General features: G+C 37.2%; 1 protein-coding gene across 4 annotated transcripts in view; it reads left to right on the plus strand.

Annotated features, from left to right (window-relative positions):
* Positions 1–4,413: 4,413 nt before the first annotated feature.
* Positions 4,414–22,009, plus strand: part of LOC103701658 (rho GTPase-activating protein 7-like) — a 49,139-nt gene continuing 31,543 nt past the window's right edge. For all 4 annotated transcript variants that reach the window (XR_003384614.4, XR_003384615.4, XM_008783804.6 and 1 more), the window contains exons 1-12: positions 4,414–5,125; positions 9,112–9,148; positions 11,460–11,536; positions 12,665–12,735; positions 12,836–12,914; positions 13,047–13,191; positions 13,277–13,396; positions 15,405–15,482; positions 15,678–15,733; positions 15,830–15,899; positions 16,477–16,564; positions 20,770–21,010. Coding sequence is in view for 2 of the 4 variants with exons in the window: in XM_008783804.6 (XP_008782026.2) it covers positions 5,063–5,125; positions 9,112–9,148; positions 11,460–11,536; positions 12,665–12,735; positions 12,836–12,914; positions 13,047–13,191; positions 13,277–13,396; positions 15,405–15,482; positions 15,678–15,733; positions 15,830–15,899; positions 16,477–16,564; positions 20,770–21,010 (1,125 nt within the window). In the remaining 2 variants the exon portion in view is untranslated. The remainder of the gene's footprint in view (positions 5,126–9,111; positions 9,149–11,459; positions 11,537–12,664; positions 12,736–12,835; positions 12,915–13,046; positions 13,192–13,276; positions 13,397–15,404; positions 15,483–15,677; positions 15,734–15,829; positions 15,900–16,476; positions 16,565–20,769; positions 21,011–22,009) is intronic.

Here is a 22,009-nt window from a genome sequence, read left to right on the forward strand (position 1 = left end):
TCGGGCTGCGGAGCCGAGGATATCCGACTCGGGGTCGGATTGCTGGATCAAAGGGCAGCCGACTCGGGGTCGAGCTGCGGAGCCGAGGATATCCGACTCGGGGTCGGATTGCTGGATCAAAGGGCAGCCGACTCGGGGTCGGGCTGCGGAGCCGAGGATATCCGACTCGGGGTCGGATTGCTGGATCAAAGGGCAGCCGACTCGGGGTCGGGCTGCGGAGCCGAGGACGTCCGACTCGGGGTCGGAGCGCTGGATCAAAGGGCAGCCGTAGTCTTCCTGGGCGCGCGTGCCGGTCACGTGGGGCATGGCGGCTTAGTTCCCCCGTAACAATTTCTATATAAATTAGGCACAATTTTCCTAGGCTTTGTGATGTGAAGGCTCGCCAAGGTCAAGCCCAGATGTTTCTGATTTGGTACTTGATGTTGCTGACTTTTTTTTTCCTTCCTCCTTAAAAAAAAATAATCAAGTTTGGACATGTTCTATGCAACTTATAGTTGTCAAAACTTAACAATTAATACCCTTTAGATTAGGTCAAGTTTAGCATACATCGATCCACTAAAGTTTTGACATATGGACACAACCATAAACCTACTTCCTAACATATTGTTGATGACTCGTATCTTTTTCGGAGATTGTAAGAGACTAATTTCCATCTTTTCTATCCTACACTCAATATATCCTTGAAGGATAAGTCTAATTAAGATCGAACCCCCACTCCCTTGCCTAAGTGGCAAAGGGAGATACTATCCAAGCAAGATGGTATTTAACTTGCATTATTAATCAATCCGAAGCACATATGTTAATACTTATTTCATATCGTAAAAATTTTTTGTTGGTAGAAGGATGTGTTTAATACTTGAATGACACAAGCCGTCTAGGCATGGATGGAGAATTGCTAGTGGCATATAAAAATATAGGCGGACAACTATTGTGCTATATAAATTGATCGGTTGGACTATGAGGGATGCATGGTTATTAAAAAAAAATCTCGTCTTCTTAAAAAAATCTCATCTTCCATTAGTTGGATTGCCTTTGGCCAATATGTAAAGAGAATTAGAAATTAGAGTTATTGGTTATTTCTTTTATTAATAAATCTATTTTTTCTACTTCCCTTCCTTCTTTATTTAGAGATTTATAATTTTAGATGCCAATACATGTTGAATATACAAGATTAGGTATTTTAATTTAACCCTTCTCCTCTCCTACCTTTTAAATCAAAATCATATTCATTCGTAAGAAAATTTAAGTTCTATGCTGACATACTCATGTTTGAAACCAAGAATGCATGATAAAAATAAAATAAAATCTAAGAACTTTCCTCGAAATATCAACATCCACGGAATTAGGATTGCAGAACTTTCTCATGTCCCCATCCCATTTAGGTAAAGTATGGGTGAAGAATTTTTCCATTTAGTTAGGCATGCGACAAATTTTTGACTTTGATTTAAAATGGATCAAATAGGACCACAAGGGTGGACCACATGGGTTGGTAAGGAACTTAATCTGATCTCGGGTCAGATCGAATATGGATCAAGGTTCTATAAATTGTTGTTTTAACTAGACTCGACCCAAACCCAATACAACTCAATCCATCGCCACCTCTACAGTATATGCACATATGGGCAGGTAGGCATGAGCCATTGTGAAAAATTAAAGTTATCATGCTACTTATATGGATCTTAATAGTATCATTTTCAAGTCCAGAACTAAAAAGTTTAGAAAGTTTTCAATAAATTATGTAATTTGACTTCTAAAAATGATTTAGAAAATCAATCCATATTTATAAACTATAAGACATGCTTATTGAAACAGCTTAACACAATAAAATTATGCAAAATACAGCAAAGTAAAAGTGTTGAGAATCATTATTGCAAAAAAAGAAAAAACAACAAATGACAGATTTATTATAAATGATAGTTGGAGAAAACCAAATGAAGTATAAAATGATAAAAGTAAGATTTTTTTTTTTAAAAAAACATAGAACTGGGAGGGCTATTGCCCTGAAAGTTTGAGGACCTCTTTTTTCAAAGAAAAAAGAAATACATGTCTTATAAGGTACTTAATGTTACCCAAAGAATAAGGTATTTCTGAACTATTATGGTATAAAACAATAAATATTAAAGGCTTTAAGAGGAGCTTCTCTCACCAAAGCTGCACTAAATGTTCATGTTTGGTGTGTGGAGGTGCCGAGTTAGAGTTTGGGGAAATAAGCTAATGTGGAAAAGGAGACAAAAGGCAAATTAGGCAGGATTAGTTATTATTGTTTTTGTAACATTAATTTTTAGCTATTGTTACAATACGATCGATCTACTTAACTTTTGACTTATCAAAAAAGAGAAAGGAACTGATTGATTTTTTTATTTCTTGCCTTGTTGAAACTTACATGCAACAATCTTACTCACCCTTTATTTACTGAAACTTGAACCCGATAAAAACAAGGACTCATATATAATAACTATTTGAACCGTGATGTTGTTGGGCGCATTAATCATATTCCTTTTCAGACATTTAAAGAATGGTGGGCCTACGTTGAATTGGTCCCGGGGTGATTCAACTCCATGTCAAATCCTAGATGCATGAAAGTCCACAATTTAAATAATTACTTGGACTTTTGGGACTTTTTGGTCTTATCATTCTTCTCGGGTGTAATAGCGGTGAGCTCGGGCGCGCCTCCTAATTAAATACAGGATTGGATTGCCATCAAGATGGTAGCTCGATAGTAAGAAAGCTTGGACCCCATACGAATTATCTAAATTTGAAATACACAGGCGTCGATTAAATTTAGAAACTGCATGCCTTATATCCGGATGGTTCTGTATAGATATACTTTCCTTCTATCAGTATTGAGGTGGTGCTGGAGTGACGTACTCACACGTGGATGACACAGTATTGTTTCCCATTGTTTGGAGAGGACACACGGAAACTTGCAACCTGCATTGAACATTCCCTAGTAGAAGGGGGGCTTAGTAGGGGCTGCTATACAGGTGGGGTTCTGCCTCTCCCCCTCCCCTCCTATTTTTTCATCAAAAAAAAAATATAGGATTAGTTTGGTTCGTGGAATTTTTTTTACTAATACATACATACATACATACATACATACATACATACATATATATATATATATATATATAAAGCTGATGCTGATATTTGATGGTTGGAAAAGAAATTTTTTAATATTTAATTAATTATAAAAAAGTATCATATTTTAGAGTGATTATATTTGGTTGAGCATTTAATTTTCTGATAAAGTTGAATAAAATACATGTTATGTTTTTAATGTATAAAAAAATCTCACAATATTCTATCTAAAAGTTTAAGAATATTTTTGAATTTTTTTTTCAATTTTCAGCCGATAAAAATTAATTTTTTATATCCCATATATTTTTTATAAAATATAAAAATCTTATTTTCATAAAAACTATTTTTTATTTTTTTAAAAAAATTAACTAAATATAGAAATATTTTTTTTATTTTTCTGTTGACTCTATTTTTTATGATCAACAAAAATTTGTCATTTGTTAATGATATAAATTATAATGATATAAATGATTATTTACTAAAATTTTGCATTTGCAATTCATATACTAGGTGATTTCTCTTTCTTACGTCACTAAGGCGAGAGCATACTCGATTCTTTTTATTCTCATTTTATGAGTGAGTGGAGCACTTTGAAAACAAAAAATAAAGAAATGTGTGGATATTTAATATGTTTTAGAAGTTTTGAAGTTGCAAGATGAAGCTAGCATCAAAATTTTATTGTTATGTATAAATAGAAGTAGATATCCACTTTTTTAACTTTGAGTATATTACAAAATTTTTTTCTGAGATTAGAATTAAATTATACTTGCTCTCAATTATTTAAAATATCTATACTTATTATCTTGAGATTTATTTTTATCCAATATTTTAACCCACAACTTAGCAGAATATTAGTCAAATTGTTAACCTTAAGTGGGATCCAAATACTACACAGAAAAATTTTAAAAAATGATCAAAATAACTTCCAGTGATATAACAATCACCTAGAGAGACAAAAAAAAATATATCCCCCTTCTTATCTTGGGGCAATTTCGACCTTTCACTTAAGATTAATGGACCATCGATTCAATTTGATATACGTGCAGTTTTTACAAATTATTAAAAATAATTATAATAAATAAAAATATAAAAATTTATAATTTATTTTTTTATTGTTTACAAAAAAAATATTATAAAGTTTTTTTTGAGAAAAAATATAGTCATACAAGCATGGAAATACTTGTGGTATAGCTATTACAGCATGCATGGGTGTTCCTACAGGGGTCTCGTTCTGAGGTGGCACGTCAGCTTTGAGTTTAAAAAACGAGTGCCACCCTGTGTAGAAGAATATTTTAATTTTGAAAGCCATAAACAAAGAGCCAAAAAGAAGGTAGTGTCATGGAGGGAGTGGTCGGTGTCTCCTACTCCCTTCTCCACCGCTGTCACCCACGCCCCCTAACCCACCTCCCAAATTCAATGCCTGTCCTCTCTAATTCATCCTTTTACCATTTCACCACCTACCTAATCTTCCCCCCGAAACTCTCTTCTTCTGTCTCCTTGTGAGCAAGGGAAAAAAGCACGAGCATTCCAAGAGTTCCGCGAATAAGACTCGAGATTCCGTAGTTCTGTGGTGTCCGTTACTATTTACAGCGACAGGCAGAGAGAGAGAGAGAGAGAGAGAGAGAGAGAGAGAGGGAGGGAGGCGTCTCTTTCCCTCGTCGTTATCCGGTCTCAATCCGGTCCTTTGCTTTCCTTTCCCCCAAGCCGGGGGACGGAAACCCTAACGTACTTCTCTTGGGAAGCGCCGAGATCCCCGAGTCGTCGGCATTGCGTCTCCCGAATCGCACTCCATATCCCCGTACTGTGGCCCGATCCGTCGCGGTTCCGCAGATGAGTTCTGGTGTTGACGTTGGTGGCGGTTTCCAGATTGCCTTGTTCTGGTTTTTAGTTTAATTTCTTGGCAGAATCTGACGATTTGGTGGAGATCGGGGTGGTAGTGGTTCTGACTGATGCTTCCAGTGCTATTTGCTGGGATTGGGGCGAGATGACGTCTGCTACGGCCGCGGTGCCGCCGTTCGAGCGCAATCGAGCGGTAGCGTCGAACATGGTATGGTGGTTTGCACCATTTATGCTCTTACTATGTTTAACTTTTCCTGGCGAATGATTTTAAAATGCGATCCTATTTTATTTGTTTTTGTGGTGAATGATTTTAAAAATGCGGTATTTGTGATTTTTGGTTAATGATTACTAATTTAGGAAGAAGATATTGCTGCTGCGCTTCATGCATTCTGCTATTCAGTTAATCATGTTTTGGTTTTGTGGGACATTAAAACTTTTGATAGAATTTTCTTGCTTTTCCAACCCAAAAAAAAGAGAGGAACTTCTATTGCTTGTTTGTAATTTGGAAGAGTGTGGAGTTTGGTGATGTGGTTTTCAAGTTCCCTGCCTCTCTATAGATTATTGTCGCATGATGTCTGGTGCTTCTTGATATGCTGGAATAAGGTGTAATTGCAAAGCTGCAGATGGACCAATGCTGTGCGGTCTGTAGCTGTGCAATTGCGATGTATTGTGAAGTAAGGACTCCACTTAATCATCTTGCTTAGTCGAAACAATGAAACCTTTATGCATCCAAGCTTAATGTCTTGCCTTCTCCACTTCAGAGTCATCAGAACCAACTTAAGGATCAATTAGATATACACTTTATTTGAAAGAAGAAAATAGGCAGGTTGATCCACTTCCTCAGCAAGAGGATCAACACAAAGGGCCAAACACTTCTATTGTGCTCTGCCAGTATTGGCCAGTACAGGTAATGCAATTGTCCTAGGTGGTAGATTTGGTACTATTTTGTGTTTTGAATATACCAGCTGGAGAAGATTTAAAAAAAGTACGAATTAGATTAAGGTTTTGAAAATTATCATAATTTTTGAAATTTAAAACCTAAAGAAGTGGGTGTGGGATTGGATTTGGGTGACAAAGTGGGGAGGCAGAGCTCTAAGAAGTGTTGAAAACAAATAAGTGCTCAGGAGGTGGTGTAAAAAAGAGATTCCACAAAGATTTTGAAGCGGATGCAGCATCCTAAGTCGAGGTTCTAGTAGCTACAGCAAAAATAATGACAGGAAAATGTAAGACATTTGTGGTGCTTTTTAGACCATGACTAGATTATATGTTTAAATAACTCGTATCTTTAATAGATAATTAGAAAATTAAAAAGATTGAGGCAATTGAATAACTAATTAAGAAGAAGTAATGGAGGAAATAGGAATCCATGGTGATGTTATTTTGACTACAATGAGAGCAGTGGGTTAGAAACTGCTAACTATGGCATAAAGAGTTGATAAGGGTGTATTTTGGTATCATGCATTATACTAGTAAGATGCAGTAGAGTTCAAGGGTGTTTTTGATCCATCATGAACTTGTCAAAATCATGAATTGGTACCATTTTGGTTTACGTGCTATACTTAATCCTGTTAGGGCTTGTGCACACATGCAAAGGTTATCCCATAGCACTTATCAGTTGATATCTGATTTCATGATCACTAGGCATTTGAAAGAATGCCTTCATCAAGGCACAGCCTCATATAAGAAGTGATGCAACTCCACACCCACTAAATTGCAGGTGATGCTATTGCTGACTCCTGAATTTGGTGTTGAGGTCCAATTGAAAGAAGGGGTCATTGTTAGAACTTAGAAGCAATATGAGGCAGCCTTGCACTTGCAAATTTTTCGTTTACTATCCTTCTTTTTGATGCCCAGCCAAATCACATAAAGTCTCGTAATAGTACATATGTTTATCAACTGTGAGGATCCCATGACATTCTAAAATAAAATTAAACTAAATAAAAATCATAGTATTATATGACTTCATAGATGTGAACTTTAGGAGAAAGGATACCAGATGGATCAAAGTAGAAATATAATTATACGACTAGAAGAAGATAGACTGAGTAATATTAATCTGGCCCACCCGACTTGACTTGATTTTGAGCTGGCCTGGTCACAAGTTTTAGGCCCGTTGAGTTGGGCCGGGCTGAAGATTGGAGGCCTGAGGAAGTTTGGGCTAGGCACAAGCCTAGTAAATTTTAAATAGGCGTAGCCCGACTCGTCCCAACTCGACTTTTGATTAATGGTAAAAAAAATATAATATATTAATATATCTTAATTTGTTCCTCATTGATACTATTTCTTCTCACCTTTCTCTTGTTCGCCACCCCATCTCCTTGTTGACTCCCTCCTTCTCTCTCTTATCATTGTTGCTCGAGAACCCCCCACCCATTGCTCCTCTATTCCTTCTCTTCTCCCTTCCTCATTGTTGCTCCCCTCCCCGTTGACCCTCTCCTTCCCTCTCTTGCTGTCGTTGCTCGAAAGACACACCCACTCCTCTTCCTCTATTCCTCCTCTCCTCCCACCTCACCACCACCCGCCTCCCTATTAACACCTTCCTTCACTCTTTCATTGCCATTGTTTGAAATCCCTCACCCGTTCCTCCCCTATTCCTTCTCTCCTCCTTCTTGCGCTCCACCTCCCTGTTTAGCCCCTCCTCCTTCTATTTCTCATCACTGATGCCCGAGATCCCCCAATCCTCCTTCGCTCTCTTCCTCGTCTCTTTCACCTTTGCAGCGAAAACCCTCCTCTTCCCCTCCTTTCCCTCTCTAACTCTCTCCCTCTCCATGGTCTACTGCCATTGCTCTTCCAAAGCTTCTCCACCCCTCATCTGTAAGGAAACCAACTCATGCCCTACGATCGATTGGGTTGGTCCCATGCTTGACACATAAAGAGTTAGGTTGAGTTCGAGTTGAGAAAGCTCGACCTGTTACCCAACCAGGCTAGGCTTGGGCTAGCTTCAAGGCTGTTGATATTAAGATTAGGCTTGGGCCGCTTGGCACAAACCTGCCCTGACCTAAAAGATGCTCAAGTCTAGAAGAAAATTGGAACGCATATGACAAAACTAAAAGTGAAGAGAATGCAAAGTTTTAAAGAAAAGGAAAAAGAAAGAAGAGACCAACTAAAAATTGACAAAAAAATTGAAAATTACAAATTTAGAAGAAGATTGAAAGTAAGATGACAAACTTAAAAGTGAAGAGAATGCAAAGTGAAAAAGAGCATGGAGCATATAGAGGAGTTGAAAAAGTGTGCTATGTTCATCAATGAGCTTTTTCTCTCTTTGTTTTTTTTCGAGGGGGGCACTTTCTTCAGCAATGTGTTTGTGGAATTGGAGGCCATGGTATTAGGTGTAAATAGAGGAAAAGGTGATTTACAACAACTCATAACTTGTTTTGTTATTGTTACTGATGCACGTATTTTACTTTATTTTATATCTCAATGTAAGCAAGACTAAGTGCAGCTGAAATATAATTATGCACCGGGTAATGGATGACAAAATGGTGAATACTATGTATGACTTGTAGATCAATATTCATATGTGTTCGTCAAACATGACAACATCAGTATTCGTATGTGTTCGTCAAACATGACAAATATGGATATGGATATACTAGTATCCAATCCAATTTCATCCCTACTCTCCAATCCCCACATACTCATCTGTCACTAGTCGGACTAGTATAAATTGATTTTTCAATTGTCAAAAACTCAAAATGCTTCACTTCGCCTTCTCGAAAAAAAAGAGAAGATCCTGGTTTCTACTGAACTATATTGTCCATAAAGAGATGTGCACGGTGTGCCTAGTGCATAATAATTGCCTCTTTTAACTATTGCCTTGTGCACCATCGATTTCTTGTTGTTGACATCTGATTCTCTACTGCAACCTTGTCTAACTGGCATGTGTAATGTTAATTGTGTTGCATTCCATGCTGATTGTGCAATTATTTTGTGCATCAGCAGATCCTTGCTAGTTATCCAAGCATACTAGGCACATATGTGGCACATAATTATGTACCTGGCAAGATACTGTAGGAACTGTTGGAACTTTTTTAGGGTTTGTTAAATGCAAACTTAAGTATAGTCATGAAAGTAAGGTCGTTTTCTTGAATAAGCTAAATATGGTGTGTTTTAATGGTCCCCCCACCTTTTCTTAAAAAGTTACTTACCAAAATGTATATGTATTGTTTATCTAACTTCCAACTTCCTTCACAGGTGTTTAAGAGTGGACCACTCTTCATATCATCCAAAGGTTAGATTTCCCCCCCATTTTTTCAACATTCTTACATGAGTTCCTCCCAACTTTTAAATTCATATTTGATAGTCCTTTTTATTCATGATTTATTTTTAGAGGTACATGGATGTGTACCTGCATATGCTTGCATATTTGTGCTGTTTTGATTTAATACATTGCCATCAATATAAGCTACAAAATCATCCGTCTGTGTTGTATACCCTGAAAATAAGACATACTGTTGCAACTAAAGAATATCTAGAAAGATAGGAGTGAGTATAAACTTTTTTTCCCCTTTTTGAATGTCTGAGATTCTTTGAGAGTGTGTGCTTGCATCACAAGTTATAATGCTAAAGCTTGGTAGATACTGCAAGATATAATTATTGAGGAAGATGCTTCAGTGTTTGTTTCAAGGAAAAACAATCTCTTCCCAAGTTCGGACATGGAGATAGAAATCTCTCCTCAAGGCTCCTCAGGGGCTATTACAATACAATTATAGACTTCCGATTCAACCGTCATTTGATGTTCTAAAAATTTATGAGCATAATCTACGCTTTACAATCATATTGGTTTAAATTTAGCCTGTACAGGAAAATATAAAAAAAAAGCAAAAATGTCTTTTGAAATGCTTAGGATGCGAAATAGGAGAAAATAGTGCAATACAGAACCTAAAAATGCCCCTTTCAGAAATATTTGAAATAAATATCTAACTCAAGTAGAAGATGGGACTCCTCTTTTTTGGATTTTTTTTTTTTTTAAAATATTGAGAGGAGATGAAATATGCCATGCTCTTTTTGATAAGATAAGACATGACATGTAGGCAATGCTTGAAATAGTGCTTCAAAGGATCAATAATTTTGAAACTGGCCTCTGAAGGAAGACATGATGTAGGCATCCCCACAAACTGTCCATCTTATAAGTTTCTTTCCACTGGATTATTATCTCGAGAGGACCTCACTCTTTGAAAATACTTGCAGAAAAAGATCTAGAGGCCACTTAATTTGCATCTGGCAACAAATTTTGGTTGTGTTGAAGTGCTTAAATCAGCTAATACAAGTGCCTATACTCATGTCAGTTTTACATAGCTGCTTGATCAAGTATAAAGGAACATACTGCAAACTAGAGCTGATCACGGGCCTTCTGGCCCACCCAGCTCGGCCCGAAATTTTTCGGGCTTGGGCATTAAAAAAAGGCCCATGGGTCGGGCCTAGGCAAGAAAAGCGGCCCGACCAAAAAAATCAGGCCGGGCCTGGTTGGGCCATTCTGGCTCATTTTCAGATTCCAAACAAAGAAAAAATCGGGCCTGTCGGGTCGGGCCTATCGGATCGGGCCGGGCTAGACGGGCCTAGAACCATATTTATAAAGTCGGGTCGGGCTTGGACAAAAAATTAAGCCCGACAGTCGGGCCGGGCCGGGCCTGGGCATAGCCATCGGGCCTAATTTCTGCTGTAGAGCCCGGCCTGAGCCCGACCCGGCCCGGATTTTGATCAGCTCTACTGCAGACTTCCATATAAAGTACAAATTACGTTAACTGAAGATTTTTGGAGTGCTAAGAAAGGGAATATTCTGCAGAACCCCCTAGTGATGTTACTTGGACTTGGGTTCGTGTGTCACAATGCATGTGTATCTAAGCATCCGATCCATTTAGTATCTAAGAATTTCTCCTTAAGGAGCCATGTCTAAGTGTCGCACTAATATCCATCTTCAAAGGCTGGGTGCCAGCACTTTAGGCTAGATTAGATGGTGCAACTACACCCACTACTTTGAAGAACACTTGCATTATGTTTTAGTCAATGTTGTTGAAATTCCTAGGTTGCCCTTGAATGCTTTGCACATGAGCATTAATATAGGTTTTGAGCATTAAAATAGACAGACCATCCTTGAATGGTAAAACTATTGGCATTGTCCATTTAAACTTTGACTCCTGTGATACTAAATTAAGAGTGACATTATTTTATCTTAATAATTTGTATTTGTTATCTTGGGCATCCACTTATATTTTTATAGGACCACAACTGAAAAATTCTCTTGAAAAGATATGCATACAACAATGAAATATGGAATTTCTATTACTTTATAGAACTTAATATCGACCCATACTAACATTTTGTAGTTGCTCTCTTTTTTCTCTTAAAATTTGCCTGGATGCTTTCTTTCTTATGCACCCAAAAAGCTTCTCCTCTGGCTCCCATTGAAGTTGCTTTCCTGTTGTTATCAGTCAGTACTTGGCATATTTTGATAGTGTTGATTACTTATTCTCTATTTTCCATCCTCCCTTTTGCTTTATTTGTATGATTGTGATATTAATGCTTATGTCGCTACATTGCAGGAATTGGTTGGAAATCATGGAAGAAGCGTTGGTTCATTCTCACGCGCACGTCTCTGGTTTTCTTTAAAAATGATCCTGTCAGTATTGTATTACTAGTATTTTATCTTTATGGAACAATTTGATTGGACTACTATAATACAAGTAACTTGATTATGGCTTTCAAAGTAATTATTGATAGTTAAATTATGATCCTCTCTAAAGTAATCATTCTCAATTAGTCCAAACAATAATGAGTATTGCTCATGGTCTAGAAGATGTAATGTGGAAAAAGTGAAGTGATGATGTTAATATGCGATGAATATATGTTAGCATCTTGAATTGCTAATTGTTGAGGGTTGACCAATGTTACCATATGCATTGCCCAGAGGTGGTCTTTTACTAGTATGAAATCTTATAGGACTGAGCTTCCTAAAAATATAAGGATCAACATCTCTTCACTAAACATTGATGAAACAAAAACGGTAAAATGAATGTTTTTTTCCATTATTGGACGAGTCAAACAATTCACTGATTGCTTGGTACTTGCCCGAGTCACCAGTACATACTTAACACGGATTTTCAAAGTTGGATGCCAGAGTTGAGGTGGCACTGGCCTTCCCCTTTTATTAGTTGTAGATCTTGTCTTCTTTCTTCGATTTGGTAGATGTTGGAAGAGGCTATGAAGAAATTTGCAACATATCAGTTGAGTACGACCCTGAAACTGATATTCAGATTACTCCACATGCCTAGATTAATATAACTTAAAATGCTTCTTAACATAAATTAAGTACAAACAAGAAAGCCAAATTTTGGTGTAAATGTTGTTTTGTTGGTGCCATGTTACAAATTTGTCTTTTATTACTATTTAATTCCTAAAACTATGGTATTATTTCATATTTCTATTTGTGAACTTGCTTTCGGTCTCTCTCCTTTCTCATCTGGTTGTAGCTGTGAAACCAAATTCAGTACCAAATATGCTGGATAAATTAATATATTTTCTAGCAATCTAGTGGACATTGTTTATTCTGAATCCTCTGAGAGAACACTTGGGGCCATTTACCACAGCAAATAGTAATTTCCTATTCTGTATTTCATTTTATTTGTCCATTTTATGGTTTGCCCAATCTTTGATAATTTCATGTTTTTTAACCATGTCTTCAAAACTTCATTCTCTCAATTTGAACGGGCATGGGAGAAGTCACAAGGGATATTTGGTTAAATTGCAGAGTGCACTACCACAGAGAGGTGGTGAAGTGAATCTTACTTTAGGGGGTATTGACCTAAACAATTCTGGGAGGTACATGTTTTTCTGTATTATTTGAAAACTGTTTTGCTTCCATTTATGATATTAGCATTAATACTACATTGGAAAATGCTTGTTCAACTCTTATTTGCAGTGTGGTGGTTAGGGAAGATAAAAAGTTGCTGACTGTTTTGTTTCCTGATGGACGTGATGGGCGTGCATTCACCCTTAAGGTGCTTCATCTGTTCTATTGCCAGATCCTCTTTTAGATCAGTTGTAACAAAACAATTGATCTACTTGTTTGTCGTGCATCATTAATTTGTAATTTTTCGGGCTATAAATTTTCTTGTTTGGGTGGATATCAGGCAGAGACATCAGAAGATTTATTTGAATGGAAAACAGCACTAGAACATGCTCTATCACAAGCTCCAAATGGTGTCCTTGTGATGGGAGACAATGGAATATTTCGTAAAGACAATGCTGACACATATGAAGGATCTGTGCAACACTGTTCGTGCTTTTCAACTATAAATTAATGATAAGTGTGCCTTTTCCTGATTGTGAATTTTCACTATGAGTGCTGTATGTTACATAGGGAGAGATAAGTGCCCGATCAAGTCATTGGTTGTTGGTAGACCAATTTTGCTTGCACTGGAAGACATTGATGGAGGATCTTCCTTCCTAGAAAAGGCTTTGTGCTTTCTAGAGAAGCATGGTAGGTTCCTAATGCCTACACTATTTTGTATATACTCTCATATCTGGTGTTTCTGATGAATGCCCTGAACCATATATCTATTATTAACTAGTATTTTCTATACTCGTATGCTAAATCCTTGATGATTGTACTTGCTATGCTGTCCATAGTTTTCCCATATGCTTGTCAGGGTAGTCTTTAAGGTTGGTTAGTTGGTAGACTGCTTCTGATCTCCATGGCACTCACTCGATTCCAAGAACTATGGGTAAAGATGAAGAAGCATAGGAGGTATGTGTGCAGAAATTGTGTAAATATATTTGGAGCATAGTTTGCAGTACGAGACCATACTGGTCCATACCAGGTGTATTGATTTGTACCAATAGCATACATACTTGGTATGCCTCCCGTATCGAGTATCAATACTGAGAACTAGAAGATATGTACATTATACTTGGGTGCTAGTATAGGTACCAAAACTTGTATTGGTAAATCTTGATCTGGAGTAAGCCGAAATGACAAGTACACCACCCTTGGCATCATGCACATCTAGTAGCAAGAGCTAAAAGGCTTTTTTGTCTTTAAGGGGTGCAATAATTGCATTCAGAGTTAATCATATTTCCATTGCATCATTTAGATGATGATATTGCGCTCGTTCTTTCTCCATTTAAATGAAGTTCTAGGGTGTATTAATCATGTTACGGCCATATGCAGCACTGCTGATATCCTTGTTATCATTATTCTCCCCTAAGACATGCATGTATATTTTTCGTTTATTTGTATATCAGATTTTCTTGGTCTGAATTTGGGGATCCAAAAGAAACAGTTGGGACAAGGCGTGATAGTTATGGTTATAATTGTGATCTGAAAGTCTTGGTAAAACCTCCTGTCTTGCTTGTTAAATGTTCATTTTGTCAAACAATCTTGAATACTTGACGTTTACCGTGGACAATACAACTAGAACAAGGCAATAAAATGTTATTTTTAGTTAACACAAAGCACAAGCATGGAAGTAATGTCTTTTCATATATCTGAAAACTGAGCAAGCTTCCTTTATGCCTTTCAATTCTTTTAATTTCATTTGGCAATGTTTTAACTTTCTGTCCAGCTCAGCACTGCAGACAATTTTCATGATATTTAGAGTTTTCATTATACGAAGTAAGATTCACTGAGTTGGTACTGGAGGTTATACCAGCCAATGACCAATTTAGTACGATACCTGTACGCACCGTACTGAGCCAAAATGTACTAGAACCAAAGGGAGGGGGAGAGAGAGAGAGAGGGGAGAGGGAGGAGTGGGAGGGAAGGGGGGTGGGCAGGCATACTTTGTTGGAGCGATGATGGAAGCTTAACCTTAGCCGGTGTCGTCATCGCGGAGTCATCATCATTGCGGAGCATTGAGAGAGAGGGGAGAGGGGAGAAGAAGATCGGGAGAGGAGAATCGAGAGAGAGGGAAAGAGGGAGAGGATTGGGATTTCGAGAAGGTTTTTTATAAAAAAATCTGATTTGGTTCTGGACTGAATTGACTGGTAGAACTATCCCGATAATTGACTGGTCTGGTTTGGTATGCCCCGAATTGCTCAGTTTGGGATAGTTTAGCGGTCTTTGGTATGAAGCAATATGTGAGATGGAGTTCCTGATGTACTTGTTGTGTATACCTGGCTACCTATCTGCAACTATGCAGATTTCAGCCAAAGCTCGTTAACTTGAACTCCGCTGATAAATCAAGTAAGAAAAAAAAAATTATGAGATCACTTAACATTGCATTGTACTTTGTATTTATGCTGCTTCTACTTTGCATATACCCCTCATATATTTACTTTCTAGTGATTCTGTTCATTGTAAGAAAAATTGTTGAGTATTACAAATCCTGCAACTTTTTTAAGTCACATATCTATTCTGTTTACACTAGTCAACTACATCCCTCACTTATATCCTGAAGTAGACCTGTACTCCTGTAGTCATATGTTTTGGATCAATTTTGGATTCTATCAAAACTACACTAATCCACATAATGAATAATCTCTGACAGGAACAAAAGTTGAAGGAATCTTGCGACAGTCAGCTGATGTTGAAGAAGTTGATCGAAGAGTTCAAGAGTATGAGCAAGGTTACATGATTCCTCTAAATTCCCAGTTTATGATAGTCTGTTGAAATTTTATATGGTTTCAGTTCTCAATCAATAGTACTATTGTGGCATTCAACCACAATTATTACCCAGTGCATTTGCATGAATACAACTGATGTCCGAACATCTTGACTTGCTTTAATTTCAGATCTGACTGTTATTTTAATTTTTCATCAGGGAGGACTGAATTTGCAGCAGATGAGGATGCCCATGTTGTTGGTGACTGTGTAAAGGTACCTTTATGTTGATGAATGGCTTTTTCCTGATTACATTATATGTTTAAGATGACTATCTGTATAAAGATTGACTTTTAAGAAACTGTCTTGTAGCATGCTCTTCGGGAGCTACCATCATCTCCGGTTCCTGCATCCTGTTGCACTGCATTGCTGGAAGCCTATAGTAAGTAACTTGGCATATTTTTGGATAAATTTAATGTACGTGTTTGCCAGTTTTTGAATGAGTTGTCTCTACATTCTGCAGATATTTTGAACTTCATACATTTACCAAGCAGATTTTTTGATTTTTGAGCACCACTTTTGTGGATAATGGGAAGAAATCAAGAACTAATATTTTGTGACTTCGATTCTCAGCATGGAGCAGCTTATTCTTATCATATACTGCAGCTAACTGTTATTTATTGCTCTTGTCACTATCATGAATGCACCATGTTTGCTACTTTTGAAAACAAATCCCGAACATTTCTTTCCTGATAGGAATGGAGATTGCTTGCAAGGCCCTTCCGCTATTTTTTGTCCTGACTATTGTTTCTTTCTTCTTCGTTTATATACTGTCTGCTTGTAGTTGTACTATTAAGTATTTAGAAATGTGGATTATTCTGTTTCCTAAAGAGCTATTTCTCAGCTAAAAGCTGGAAAGCCAGGCTACTAGTCCAGCAGAAAGGCATTTTCCTATCTGCCCTTTATGGCTGGTTTGAAGTTGGAACTGATCATTTGCTACCTTTGCTATGCTTGATAAGGACTTGAAGGGAAGGAAGCTTGCATTAATGCTATGCGTTCTGCAATTGCTGAGACATTCCCAGAACCAAACCGGCGGTTGTTGCAGAGGTTATTTCTTTTTGTTTCGATGTTTTTTTAGTCGTTATATACTGATTTTTTAAAACTGTTCTCTAGTTATATTGACTACCTAGCATGCTATATTAGTTATATTTGTTTTTGATAATAAATGTTGGTCTTAATCTGGTTGTATTTGAACTGTTAGTTTTTAATCATTACGTTTTTTTTTATTGCTTTCTTGGTATTGCTTTTGGATAAACTATACAAAATATAGTTAGGGTTGGAAATGGGCTTGGGCTGCCTAGGGCCTGTGCCCGACCAACTTTGGGTTGGGCATTAGCCATGGCCTGTGAGGGTATGGTTCAGGTTTTAGTGTCTGGTCCGGCCTAGCCCACAACCCTAACCCACACCCCCCGCCTCCCAACCCTAACCTTCATGCCACCACTTCCCATTTTCTCTCCACCTCTTTCTTCCACTCCTCTCTCCCTCCCCCGCCGCCACACCCCCCCTCCCCCCCAAATTCCTCCTTGCTTCTTCTCCCTCTTCTCCTCCATTCCTTTCACCATTAGCTCACATCAGCCTCTACCTATCCTCAAACCTTAACCCTAACCTAGCATCATCCCTCATGCTGCTGACCTCCTGTGCCCATCCTCCCCTTGCCTCCCTCTACTTATGTTGCTTCCATGGCAGCTTGGCGCAGCCGATGGCGATGCTGCCCTGTGCCCCCTCTCCCTCCTTCCCCTCCCTTGCTGCTTCGTTGCTGTTTGTGCAATCAACACAGATGCTACCCTTGCCTTCCCATCCCTCACTCACCCCTAACTCTGGAATTTTTTTTTAGCCTAGTCCTGATGCGAAGCCCGAAAGTTTTTCTAGTCCAAGTCTGGGATGCATGAAAGCCTGACGTGACCCGAACCAACTCTAACCCTAAATGTAGTTATGAACATCTAAATTTGAAGATTTTTTTTACCACTTAGACATGATTGTTAAATGTTGGAGGATAAGTATTTATTAGAGAGCTGGCTGGAGAGACATTGGAACCAGAAGGATAGTGTCTAGGATTGACGGACATGTTTGACACATTATGAAGTCAAATGTAGTTTGCATTGTAGCCTCCTACTTATTCTAAATGACACATGGGATGCAACATCATACTTGTGCTTCTTTGGGGGAAGAATTTCCAAGGCAAGTTTGTGATTAGTTTGTAATTGACTGTCACCGATCATATCTGCTTATCAATGCGTGCAAAGTTGAAGTCTAGAGGAGAAGTATACAGGTCAAAGACTTAGGTATTTTATTTGTAAGGTCATTACAAATCAAACACATCTTATCATGCTGTATATTGGCATGGAACTACATCAATGGAGAAAGACAACTAAGATATAAGTAACATAGATTTTATATGCCATATCAACTTTTAGTTTCCTTTTGTTGGTTTATATAGAAATGTCATTTTTGTAGCTTGTAAACAAAGGAATTCTGCATTTATGCCTCTTTTCTATCTTATCCGCAAATAAGTCTTAATAATTAGCTACTTGCATGTCAACTCTATTGATTAATTCTACTTGTGCATAGAAACTGAGAAGCCATACTTCAATGGCTAATTGAGGGTGGCAATAATCAATTTTCTCTCTGCTGATTGATGACTAATATCCAAATTTCTTTCCTTCTTCATTCCTTTTGCTTTCTCTTCTTGTCTATACCTTCTTCATGAAATAGCATCATCTTTGATTTTCTTGGCACTTGGTAGTTAGAGCGAGTATTCTCTAGCAACTGCATCCCCTAATACTTATTTTGATTCCTTTGTCCTTTTCATTGGCACTGTATGCTCCTCCATAAAGTTATCTTTCCTTTCTTGGTCTACTTAAAGTAACTCTAATGCTACATTATGAGGGGAATATATTTAATGAAACATGAATAGATTCGTCCTCAAACCCTTTGCTTCTCTGCTTGAATAGGTGATTCAACTCATACAGTGAGTACCCTTTTTTTCCTTGGTATCATTTGAAATACAAATACAAAACTAGGAATAAGTAAGGATATGAAGAAACTTTTTTTAAGATTTAAATATGAATAATATGGAACACAAAGGAGATAAGTTTATTTTGTTAATGCTTGCCAACTTTCTAGTATATGCCCTGGTTGATCACCAGTTAAAGTTGGGACAATTTGAAAACTTGTATCCTATTGCAAGTCCATAGGCGCCACTGAGGAATGAGGACACCTGATCAATAAAAAGAGAATCCAGGGAAGCCTAGAAATATGGCAATTCAAGAATGTAACAAATTACTGAAAGCATATCCAAGCTAAACAAAAGTAATGAACTAATGATTACAAAATAGCAATAGGCACATTCTTGAGACATTTGCTTTTATTGGGATGACAACTAAGACTTGAGAAGATTCATATAAAAGCCGTTGAAATTTTTGAACAGAAATCACATAAAAATGAGATGCGAAACATCAAACACTTGAATTACCATATGATCAAATAATTTTGTGCAATTTGTACTTGTGCTTTGGGATTGGTTCATGAGTAAGATTGTTGGGTGTAGGAATGGGTTCAAGTGCCAATCTCATTTGAAGTGTTGGTTGCATTTACTTTAGGGTAAACCATAGTGTCTGGGTAACATAAGAAGGGCATAACTTTAATAAATTTTGATGACCTTTACATGTGCTTTTTAAGTTCTCACAAATACAAATTGTGAGATATTTGATTTTATATTTGTTGTATTTAATTACATTTAAAGAATTGTAACTGTCAAGAATTATGAAAAACGACACTGTTAAGATAGACATCATATTATTTTATAAATTCTCCAGAAAACTTAAAATTTAATATTAAATGTCTTAACAAAAGTTTTTTTATCAAAATATAATTCCTCAACCAACTCTGGGATTGACTGAAGGGATACAAGATTTTGTGTCATTTCCCAAATTTCTTTCAATACCTCCATTCTGAACCAAGTTTTGAAGAACAACAGGCCACTTTTAATTTCATCATGATTAGTATCTAACTGTTTGGTGCCTCCTCAGTTTGCTGATGCATCTAAGAAAGATTCTTTGAGCTGGACACTGGTGTCTAAGTGACATTGTTAGGGGCTTCCTTAAGAAATTCCAGGAGCCCGGTGATGCAATACAGCAGGACCTCTGTAGTTCTATTTATAGAAGTGAGGTTGTGGGAGCCTTGGGTGTAGAAGGGTAACTATCTAGTTGAAACCCTTTTTTCTTTCCAGGTCAGTATGCAATTAACTATATCTATGGAGATAAGGCTGTTGCTGATTGCCTTGTAAAGGCCCCTTGTGCAAACTGGAATATTACATTTCCATCCCTTTCTTCCCCTGATTCTTACATATACCTCTAAGAAACTAATAACCTTGTATTATCCAACCTGTAGGTAGCATGCACTTGCAACATAAGAGTTTTGGTTGTGATTGGAAATGATTATGTCAAACCCTTTTAAAAGGATAATATGTAATCATGATAGTTTAGTTTCCAAAAATATGTGAAAATAATGACAGAGTACATGGATCCATGATTTTCAGTCCAATCATGACTGATCCTCATAATGAACTCATATACGGGTGGATCCCTTGTTAGCTAATTCCTGCTGATGGCTTAATCACGATCACTTGGTGAGATCCGTATAACATGCAATTAATGCACCCTGTTTCCTCAAAGAAGTTATTTCAATACCTTAGTAAGCAATAGTGCTCCCAGGTTTAAGGACCACCATCATCATATGTGATGGTGATTGATTTCAAACTTGAAATTATGATCTTAATTCTTAAGCGACTGACCTCTTGATTTTAATTGTACTCCTATATTTTATTACTTGCTACCTTTACCCAATGGACAACATGAATGGCCACTAGTAAACATAGAAGTGATATGTGTAGCCATCAGAGTTGCTGTACCTGAATCATCTTTGATTGCGAGTACTATTTGAAGCATTAAGAGGAACTACCCTCTTTGTGAACTGGTCTAACCACTAACTAGTTTAGCTTTCCAAACCTGATAACGTGTGAAGCACATATAGCTGATGCAAAGCCTGACTGATGAGAGTACCATTATTTATGAATGCAAAACATAGGAACCTCAGTCATGCGAGGTGTCTCCACTCTCAACTCTCAACCAAACATAAAATATATCTATTTTTTTATTTTCCTAAATTAAGTTTCCTTCTTTCATTTGTTGAATTGTTCTCTCATCATTATATATATTATGGTTTCATATCCAATTTTTGAATATGGGTTCCAGGATTTTAAAAATGATGCACACAATTGCCTCTCATACTGCTGAGAACCGGATGACTCCATCTGCTGTTGCCGCTTGCATGGCACCACTTTTGTTGCGCCCACTTTTGGCTGGTGAATGTGAGATGGATGACTTTGATATGAATGGTGACAGTTCTGCTCAGCTTCTGGCTGCAGCAAATGCTGCTAACAATGCTCAGGCCATCATCACAACTCTCTTAGAGGTGTACGAGAATATTTTTGATGTGAGATTCTTGTCAACTGACAAATTAGTTTTTTCTATGGATGGTAGAGAGTTCAAAGTTACTTTAAATATTGATAGGACAAATGGCTTGGTTGATTTCCTTCGGTTGAACTATGACAGTGATTTGAAGGGCTGAAACGTTATTTCTCAGAAAGCATCATAGATTGTCTGTTTGGGTTTATGCTGTGGCTCTAATAGTTGCCAAGAAAATAACTTTAAATCAGTATAATTTACCATCTTAATGATCTGCCAACCCTGCCGAGAAATTAAATTCAGAGTTTACGGCATTTGGACCTATGGGTGGGACCGAAACTACTACATGACAAAATTTTAGAAAAAGGAAAATGGGAAAAATGTACAAGTTGTCACATAATAAAACGATAAAGTGGAAGCAAACTATTGCGTTTTGCAAATGGTCCAGTCAACGCCTGTACTATATTAAATATTCATTACTGATTTTAAGATATGTTCGATTATGTATTTTTATTACCAAAACCTAAATAGTTTATGGAATTTGACCAAGATGTATAAAGAAGACATAACAGACCTTTAGAGAAAATCTGTGCAGCAAGTTTCGGGGTCTCCATAATTTCAATTTACATGTATGGTCGAACATATATTTATACATGTGCATCCATCATGCTTATGTGTGTCATGTGTGTGTATGTTCTTATATGCACATTGTGTATTTGTGTATTATCATCATATCGAACCTTTCATTTTGTGATATTCTTTATAATTTATTCATTTTGTGGCATCCTTGATCATGGTAACTCACTACTTATGAAAAGCAATAGCACATGAATATTATAGATGCCAGGTTTTAGAACAAGATCCTGTACTCATAAATGCATTCTTGTAAAATCTGTGCTTGCAAGAAAATGCTAATGGAATTGTAAAGAAGTTGTGTTGCAATTTTGATCTATGATATGGAACATGAAGACTAATTGCATGGAATTATTATTGAATATTTGGTGCTTGTCTGAACATATAATCTTGG

Source organism: Phoenix dactylifera, chromosome 17 (genome assembly GCF_051530095.1).
Source record: "Phoenix dactylifera cultivar Ajwa chromosome 17, Ajwa_hap1_PhDact_Kaust_v1.1, whole genome shotgun sequence".
NCBI lineage: Eukaryota > Viridiplantae > Streptophyta > Magnoliopsida > Arecales > Arecaceae > Phoenix > Phoenix dactylifera.